Source organism: Xiphophorus maculatus, chromosome 24, assembly GCF_002775205.1.
Source record: "Xiphophorus maculatus strain JP 163 A chromosome 24, X_maculatus-5.0-male, whole genome shotgun sequence".
Classification (NCBI taxonomy): domain Eukaryota; kingdom Metazoa; phylum Chordata; class Actinopteri; order Cyprinodontiformes; family Poeciliidae; genus Xiphophorus; species Xiphophorus maculatus.
In genome coordinates this window covers 315,717-325,053 of record NC_036466.1, presented here as the reverse complement: position 1 = coordinate 325,053, position 9,337 = coordinate 315,717, and the positions used below count along the sequence as shown (strand labels likewise).

The following is a 9,337-nucleotide window of genomic DNA, read 5'->3' as shown; positions in this document are numbered from 1 at the left end:
ATTTTTCCATCATTTCATCACTGAAATGACTAAAAATTAAGTCCATGTTTTTCCAGGCTATGGTGCAATCCAGGCAGGGTTGTATAAGAGGTTACACAGTCATTCACAGGAATTTAATCCTGTACAGTTCCTGGGAAAGGTAGCTCAGGGAATTCCTGTCTCAGTATCTGAAACTAAACATTTTCAGTTGGATTTCTGCTTTATTTTAGGCACATGGTCGTTGTGTGCTGCCATCTGATGGTGAGAAACATACTACTAAGCTCAGTGGGTGGTTCTACAGCCATCAATGTCTGAAACTTGATGGCCGCAGTTGTGATGACAACATAATAAGTAAATGTAAGCAGTAGATGTCCAGTGGAGGAAGGAGGATCACTGAGCCGTCTGTTTCAGAGACTGCAGAGCAGGAAGTATGTCGTCCAGGTGTCTCACACCTGCAACACACAGAGAGCCATGTCAGCAGACCATGCAGAGGAAAGGAGACAATGTAGTCACTTTAAAGTTTGACTATAGTAAAGCAAAGTACTTTTATACCAAGAATCTTTAAGATTTCTGTCACGAGGTTGTGGAAAGCAGGAAAAAACTCATCATGTTGCTTCACTTTGATAATGATGCTGAAAAACAAAAGCAGACAACAGAAAAGCAGCTTCATGAAGACCAGCACACAACCTGTAACAAGAATAAACCAGGTGCTGCTGGTGGAATACTGAACCTGTCAATGTCTGCCTGTCCCAGTCCTGGATCCAAGGAGACTAGTCTGGAGACCTGGTTCACAAGTTCAGTAGGAGAAGCTTTGCTGTCTAACATCCAATGGAAAGGTTAGCGAGGCTTTATGTGAAACATGGACAACGAAAGCAGATTTTTGAAAGTCACCTAGGTCTAGAACATTTTGGAGGTTCCTCATAGTGTTGGTCATCTCTCCCAGTCGGGTGTAGACCTCGTTCATTCGAGGGTAAACTCCGCTCAGGGAGGGAACGTCAAACAGTTTCTGGAAGTGAGCCACCATGGAAGCCAAGGTGTATCGAGTGGGACTCCTGAGCTTCTGGCAGGACAAGCATGAAGACTTCAGCACCAGGAACAAAAAGCTGAGTTCTAATCTCAGAAAAGTAAAGATTAACCTGTTTATCGTCAGAAGAGGCATTCTCCAGCAGTGCCTCCACCAGCAGCATCATGTCCTCCACCTTAAGTGCTTTTGCATCAGCATGACAGGGCTGCAGTGGCATCAGTGTGGCACTCAGTTTATTCAGTCCGCAATGAAGATCCTGAACACAGGAACAGTCTGTTTAACGCAGCTTCCAGCACTGAGTAAATAGTGAGGCTGTCTGAGTATTTACCCTGAGCATGTGGAGCTGCTGGGACCACTGGTCCAGAGTGGGAAGGACAGCCTGGAATTCTGCTTCCTCCGATTCTCTGGGCCAGCGTTGATACTGGTGCAGCCTGGGGTTGATAATGAGCGTGTTGATCTCAGTCAACAGCTGAAGAGCAGAAAAATTAGAACAAAGCGTTGACAGACAGAAAGTTAGCACAAACTAATCTGCTTAGAGAAAAGCTCACTTACGTGGTGATACTGGACCCATTGCCTGGAGGTTTTGGACTGGTCCCTGCTGTTCCCAGTGAGGTCACTTCTACATCTAATCAGAGTGCTTTAAAACAAAACTACTTCCTGTTTCAGTTCTGAGCTTTAGATAAATCCTTCAGTAAATCCCTCTTCAGTCAAACACATTCTGAATCAACCAACCATTGCAGTGGAAAGTAAAACATTGATGACATTTGCAGATTTTTCCATAGAGCTTATTTAATATATGTAAAAGAAAATGTAGCTTGGAAAGCTGAAATACCTAGGCACAATGCTGCTTGACAGGAGTTTGGAAAGCAGCTGATCCAGAAGCTGGATTAGCTGTCATTTATTTTCCTTGGTACTGATTGGCAGAGATAGCGTAGCCCGTAAGTGTTAGCTTCTGCTGTCAAGCCAAGATGGCTTACACTTTGCATATTAATACACATTAAGTATCAATATGCACAGTTGTGTGTGTTAGTGTGTTTTTATTTGTTGATTGAACTATTGAAATAGATATTCATAAATGTGATTCCTAACCTCTGTCAATACTGTATTACCTTTACATGACCCATTTGACCAATAAAGGTATCATTCCATCCTATTTAGAGATGTCCATCTTATCTGGTGTCTCTTTTCTTGGCCTAAACACACACACAGTTCAAAACCATCTTTGGTGACAAACACACCTTGTGTCCAGTTCTGTCTTGAGCCATTCCACTTCTTCCTCCAACTCCTGTATGCGAGAGCGGCTTTCCTTCTGCTGGTCCTGATATGTCTGGGAACAAGCCGAGGAATCAGACCTGCTTTAATAACACAACCTGAACAATAGGAACGGCTTAGGGAATTACCTTGAGGATGGTTTTGAAAGACGGGGAGACAGAGGTCCTCTTTGTAGCTTGATCCAAATGTTTGGACTCCTGTAATCGACTCTGTTGAGTCAGTCGCTGTTGCTCTTCTTTGACAGTCAAATACAGTTTCTTCCTGAGCTGTGCTGTTTCTTCCTCCAGATTGGCTACCTTCTTTTCCAGCAACAGATACCTCCTCTAAAAACAAACAGTGGTGTCATCCCAATTGCCAACTCTCCTAGCTGAGTAAATGAAATGAAGACTTTGGACGTCTGAGTAGACCTGTCGCATCAATCAACCGCAGTAAATGATAAATTAAAACGAGCTCAATAATTTCCCTTTTTATGATTTATCCATTTTCTCTCTTTCTACCAAAACTGGATAACAAAAGTCTTAACTAGCCTTTTTTTGAAGAACAATTTTGTTTGCAAAGACTTCATAATTCATTTCATTTGTTGTTTCGTTTTGTTTATTTATTTTGGATATTTGAAAAGACTTTCAGTGTTAAATGTTGATTAGAATTTAAAGTTTATTTATCTTCGAAAGGCATTCTTGCATTATTATGCTATTGCAATAATATTACTTCAAAATGACCTCAAAACAACAATATTATTGTTTATCGCAAAAACATCTGGGACAACTTACCGTCCAGCAAAATGTTTTATTGTGACAAGCCTAATTCTGTGGAAAAGTTCAGTTTTGTTTCTCCTTTCACCAGATAAGCAGCTCTGTTTGTCAGTTCATATTGTTTTATGTAATTATCAAATTTTCTGAGATGCAGAACTTTGTTTTTTTTTTCTTTGCAAGTCTTAACCATCAAAATTACAAGAAATACAAACTTTAAATATTTCACTGTGTGTAATTGCTCTATATAACTTTCTGAATGACAGAAAATCGTGAAGTTTTTTTCTTTTTTTTTTTTACCGTATTCAGTTTTTTTAATATATATGCCTTTATAAAAGTTTCTGTAAATACTTGGACATAGGAAACATAGCATTTTTTCTGGCCAACAGCCAACATATATGTGCCAGAGAAGAACAAAAACTCAGTAAATCACCTTAGCCTCTTTGTTTTCCTTCTGCAGCTGCTGGGTGTGGCTGTGCTGCTGGACCGCCTTCCCCAGGCAGCGTTCCTCCAGGTGCTGAACTCTGCTCTTCACCTCATCCAGCAGCCCCTGCAGCTCAGTGGCTCTTTGGGACTGCTGAGCTGCATGACTCATGTGTTTCTGTACCTCCTCTCTAACAACATGCAGAAAAGTGTCACTTAGTTTGCTCTCTAATGTCCCCATATCTTCAAATATCTACGTAGTTCTAATCAAGAGCAAATTAAATATCTGACAGATTATCAATTAGAGTGAGAGATGGTTGCATTGAAGGTTGCAGAGCATATTGCTGATTTCCATGGTCACCACTCAATGCCCATTAGATGCTGATGAGATTGGGTGACAAGAGGACAGGTGGTCCACACAGAACCAGATCCATTATTAAAGAGCCAGAGCTTGCGGACGTCGCGGGTTCAACTCCCGGTCCCGACGACCTTTGCCACATGTCCTCCTTCAAAAATGGAGCCGGCTCAGCTGGCTGCCTGCAGACGCAGCTCCCGTCGTGTGTGTGTTAATCTGTGTAACTGCGAAATAATTTCCCTGCTGGGATGAATAAAGTAATTCTTCTTCTTCTTCTAACTGCTGTTTGTTCTCCAGCAGGATGAAATCTGCCAGCCAAACTGATGGTTTCAGTTACTTCATATTATAGATTAAATATTGGTGAAGAAATAGAGATACAAAAATATTTTTTGTGCCCATTAGATTTCTAAACCTCATACTGTGGTTATTGGCTGAATCATCTACTCTCTACTCTGAAGCAAGGTATTGCCATCAACTTCAAGACATAACATAGATTATCTGAATACTCTGAAAAAATACAGCTGATTTAAACACAAATTCTACTTATTGGAGTTCGAAGCTGTGCTTTCTCACAAGTCCTGCCAGAAATTGCAAATACAATGACTAATAAGGTTAGTACATTCGCACAACTTGTTCCACGCTGTGTTTGAGGGCATCCGTTCCAAACTTTGCAGCTCCTCCAGAGTTACTGGCGCTCTTCTGTTTAAATTCAAAAATATCTGATTTATTTGAAAGGAAAATGAAATGTTACCGCAACTCATATTCAAGTGTCTTCAAAGAGTTGTTATGGATGCTGTGAGCAAAAAGGATCTCCAGTAGCAGTCAGTCAACAAATCTCAAGAGGTTTCTGACTGAAAATTTCTTTTGTGGCTCAGCTAGGATTTTGTCTTGTAGTTGAGATGTTATTTGAGCTTTTGAGATTCTAATAAGTGGCTTCCAGTTGTAAAAAACACAATGTTGCCATGGTTATGCTGATGCATAAGTTGCTATGATTAGCAACTATCATAAAGTAAAAAAATAAAGACACGGAAAACACCAGAAGGAATTATTTTTGTGAATTGTCCAAAGATTCAGTGTTTGAACAATTCACAAATATTATTGGAACAAATTGTACTCACACATGCCGCTGCCATGAGCGACACAGTTAGTAGTGAATCACCCAACATGGTGATTTGAGTAACAGACGTACTTGAGCTGGTTGTTAGACTTGACAAGCTCCTGGATGAGCGTCTGTCTCCTCTCAGAGTCCATCAGCATCATCCTCAGAGTCATCCTCAACTCATTCGCTGACTTCTTGTCCAGCAGGACCAAATCTGTGGGACACATACAGGTCCCATCATCAAGAAATGTGCAAAAAGAAAAACCACATCAGACATTGCAGCTGTGAACCATCCATTTCAGAAACAAATCTCCTCACCTGTGAGATTCCTATTCTCCACAGGATCCGCAAAGAACACAGGCTTAAAGCCGTGATGCTGCAGCAGTTTATTCACGTCATCCCACTCTACCTGCTCCTGCTGCAACACACAGCCACAATCAGCATCACTCAAACCTGCTACACATACATAATGAAGATTTAAGTGGTACCTGAAACTGCCCATAGGTCCACAGATAAACATAAGTCTTATTTGTAATGCATGGAAAATGCGTTGTTCTGGCTTCTGTAGCCATTCTTAAGCAGTATGCAGCTGTTACCAGTTTAACTCCTAAATAAATGTGTTCCTATGTGAACAGGAGCTGACCCTCCTGTCAGTGATCCTACCTCTGAGGTCTCTATTACAACTCAACAATGGAGGAAAGGTGATCCACCAGGGGAGGGGCCCTCCACTTCACACACAAACACACTAAAAGGTGAGGAGGAGTCTTACCGGCTTCATCTTCTTTACAGCCCTGCAGGAAACAAAGCAAAAACAGCTGGATCAATACCACAGCCCTCTTTTAGCAGCAATAAGTGATGCCTTCGAATGTAATGAGTAGAGACCCATTTTTTACATGGGTCCACTCTAGAAGAAAAACTCTCAGCTCTTGGAATGAACTCCTCCAGATCAAATTTTAAACAGTCACTCTCATCAGTTTACGTAACACCTGATACCATTTACAGTTGACTGATAAGCTGAATTTTAAGGCCGTTCCTTTAATTAGCTTTTTACTAATACATTTTTGAGTTTTAACCGACTTAGAAGAGTGAAACAGACCTTAAATACGACGCTAACTCCGGCTTCTTGGCACGGCCTCTCGTGAGTTAAGGTAGCTAAAGGGAAATACAACAGAATAGCATCTGTAGCTAACAATAAAGTAGAACATTAGGTATAATAATGATAATAAACATTTATAAATACAAAACGCCATAAATTACCTTGCCAACCAACTCCATACAACCTTGCTGCAAACAGCAGCGCGCTTCCGCAGTTCAAACTGTGCGTCCTGACGCAATTATTGTAAACAAAAGGACTTTAACCAATCCGCTGACAAATAACAAAACAGCGCTTTATTGCCCCACGACCACAAGATGGCGGTAACATGACAGTTAAACTAGTCCCAATGACGGATTTTAGGCAGTTGTTCAATAATAGAACGAATATTATATAATATTATTTACAAAGATGAACACCTCTGGTTGATATTACAGTTGAGGAAAACATCAAGGTGCTATAATAAAATGATCTCCCTCTACATGATGTCTGACCTTTCTTGTCTCTAGCAAGGGGAATCTCTTATGTCAGTATAGTGATGTGCTCAGCAGAGGAATTGGAGTATCCATGGAGTCAGAAAGCAAAGGTCATTGTCAGTTATTAATGGCTAGGTGAGAGCAAAGAGTCTGGCCACTCACTGTGTCCATGCATGCATCATCTCCACTGAGCAGAAAATTAAAATGGAAATTTAAGCCTTCAGAGTCAAGGATTCCGTTGACCTGTGCTGTATGATTTTGGTAGCTGCTTACATCACCTTGATGCAGCCCGGACCACCCAACTTATTGACACTTCAACCTAGAACCATTTAAAAGTGCACATTTATTATATTCGGCCCCCCTGTGTGATTAATGTGTAAAACTATCTACAGATTACATCTACAGACCGAAGGGTTTTGTCCTTCCTTCATTGAAAAAAATGCTCTAGTTCAGTTAGATTGGATGGAGATCATCAGTTTCAAGTCCTACCAGAGACCCTCAATTGTATTTAGTCCTGGACTTTGATTAGGTCATTCTTACACATATGCTTTTTAACACATTTAAGCCGTTCCACTGTTGTCTATCCGGCATGTGATGTCATCTAGTGGGTCATCTAGTGGTCATCTAGTTGATGTCCTGAAGCAGAGGTATAGATTATTCAATTCAATTCAAAAATACTTTATTGATCCCAAAGGGAAATCAAAAGTTGTTGTAACTCATATTAACTCAGATTCTTCAAATAGTTATTGTTGATAGTGACTGCTGTGGGACAGCTCTCTTGTAGTAGATTGTGTTACAGAAAATTTGAAGTAGCCTCTGACTGAAGACACTCTGCCTTCCCAAAACAGTCTCATGAAGAGGATGGTCAGGGTTGTCCATAATATTCTTGATTTTATGAAGAATCCTCCTTGGCATCATCATATCCATAGGTTCCACAGTCCCTACAACAGAACCAGCCTTTTTTAACAATCTGTTGAGCCTTTTTTGGTTCCTGGCTCTGATGCTGCTGCCCCAACAGATAACAGAAGAGATGACCCTGTAAACAACACACTTATGGAAGATCTGTATCTTGAAAGATCTTAGCTTCCTCAAGAAGTACAGTCAGCTCTGTCCCTTCTTATAGACGCTTCACGGTTGCAAATCCAGTCCAGTCTGTTGTCCGGTTGAATACCAAAGTATTCTTCTCCCATGATGGAAATAGGGTTTGATATAACCTTGTTTCTCCAGAAATCAACAATCATCTCCTTTGTTTCGTCTACATTCACGACTAAATGATTGTTTCAGTCCACCAGCTGTAGTCAGCCTCTTGTCCATCTCTGATCCGCCCGAGAACTGAAGACACTAAGCCTTACCTTAACTCTTGTGCTGGAAGTCTGAAGTGTATATATAAATTGCAATTAATAGACATGCAATTCATCCAACCATCATCTGTACCCACTCCCACTATCACTACTTTCTTCATGGATGGCCAAACATGGCCAAGTACAACTAGTTAAAAACAACAAAACCAGACAAAATGACAGTAATATATTTTATTAAACATTTTGTCTGTTTTTACATATTATTTTATATTAGCATATTTGTGCTTTACATGTAGAGATCATGCATTGTGCCTCACAGTTTGACTTTATCATGTCACTGAGAAAACAATCAGCAACAAAATTTTCTGACTCATCCACAAAGGTAGTTTCTGAGCAAATAGAGATATCATTTCTGCTAATGCAGAACCGACAAACAGATAACCATCGTTCTCCATTCACTTCACCCACTCCAATGCACTTTGCTACAGTCAGGAACATATCACCCTGCCAAGCAGAATGCCATTAAAGTGAATGAGTTTGTGCAAATATTCAGCTCATGCCTATAAAAGAAAAGCATGACTACAAAAAGAAACTAGTTAGAAACAGAAGGATAAAGGATAAGGGTAATATATTAAATACAAATATCAAATAGGAATAAATTTATAGATAAAATATGTCTGCAAAGGCAAATACAAAGTAAAACATGCTTAAAGAAATACAAGATTTTTTTATTCCATCTTTTAATGTTTTAGGGGGTAAATCACACTACATTAAATCCACATCACATATAAAAAGTTTCACAAATTATTGTTAAAGGCAGAAAACACTAAAAGACACAAGGAAAATGAGGATTCTTGAGGTAATGTGTCATGGTTTGAGTTTTTCTGTGTATTAATTTTGAGTTTCCTCTATTACTGAGTCTCCGTGTTGTTGATTAGTTCCCAGGTGTGTCTCGTTCCCTAATTACCTCCTGTGTATTTAGTGTCACCTGTGTCTCTGTGTCTTTGTCGGGTCCTTGTCGTGAGTCAAGCCAGTTGTCTGTTGTCGTCTGTGCTGTCTAGCTGTTTGTCAGTCGTTCATTCGTTTCGCCAGTTGCTACCGGTGCTGAACCCTGGATTCTGTTCTGCCGTGCTGCCTGGTTGTTGGATTGTTTGTATTTTGGACTTGCTCATCATTTAACCATCACTTTACTTCTACCTGGGTTTAAGTGTCCTGCCTCACCATCTCCACCCACACAACGTGACATAATGATGCTTGTATAACTTTTAGTGAGTTTGTAAAATAAGTTAAACATTAAAACAGACATAAAATATACATAAAGACTGCAATCAAAAGAAATACTTTCAAATGTTTGGTCCATCCTAATAAAATTTCCACCCAAATGTTACCCTAAAACTGTAAAGGGGCTTATTAGGAGCAATAATTTAAATAAAGTATGAGATAGCTCATTTGCCATTTTGTATCTTTTAGAAATGTTGGCACCTTTCCCTAATCTCAGAGCTAAATGGTCTACATTCAGTAGGGAATATACATGGACCCTGCTGTTTACCATGAAAGTGGCACAGA

At 40.0% G+C, this 9,337-nt stretch overlaps 1 protein-coding gene across 4 annotated transcripts; it reads right to left on the bottom strand.

Annotated features, from left to right (window-relative positions):
• cep70 (centrosomal protein 70) lies at nucleotides 1-6,224 on the bottom strand. 4 transcript variants are annotated; one of them, XM_023329205.1, is made up of 15 exons: nucleotides 6,159-6,224; nucleotides 5,998-6,053; nucleotides 5,671-5,692; nucleotides 5,220-5,319; nucleotides 4,992-5,115; nucleotides 3,458-3,638; nucleotides 2,404-2,598; nucleotides 2,242-2,330; nucleotides 1,556-1,640; nucleotides 1,332-1,472; nucleotides 1,116-1,259; nucleotides 871-1,039; nucleotides 710-797; nucleotides 532-611; nucleotides 1-431 (listed from the first exon to the last, which is right to left on the bottom strand). In XM_023329205.1, the coding sequence occupies exons 3-15, from the start codon at nucleotides 5,677-5,679 to the stop codon at nucleotides 370-372; spliced, it is 1,467 nt and encodes a 488-aa protein (XP_023184973.1). In that variant the 5' UTR covers nucleotides 5,680-5,692; nucleotides 5,998-6,053; nucleotides 6,159-6,224; the 3' UTR covers nucleotides 1-369. The 4 variants fall into 4 exon arrangements, with proteins under 4 accessions (XP_023184973.1, XP_023184974.1, XP_014328373.1 ...); XM_023329206.1 differs by having other exon boundaries at nucleotides 871-1,036; XM_014472887.2 differs by having other exon boundaries at nucleotides 1,556-1,628.
• Nucleotides 6,225-9,337: the final 3,113 nt, after the last annotated feature.

Coding starts and splice junctions, on each gene's coding strand:
- cep70 (XM_023329205.1), bottom strand. Junction 2,599..3,457: donor AGGAAAACAAAGAGGCTAAG/GTGATTTACTGA, acceptor GTTTGTTTTTAG/AGGAGGTATCTGTTGCTGGA. Junction 1,641..2,241: donor AAGACAGAACTGGACACAAG/GTGTGTTTGTCA, acceptor TTTGTTTTAAAG/CACTCTGATTAGATGTAGAA.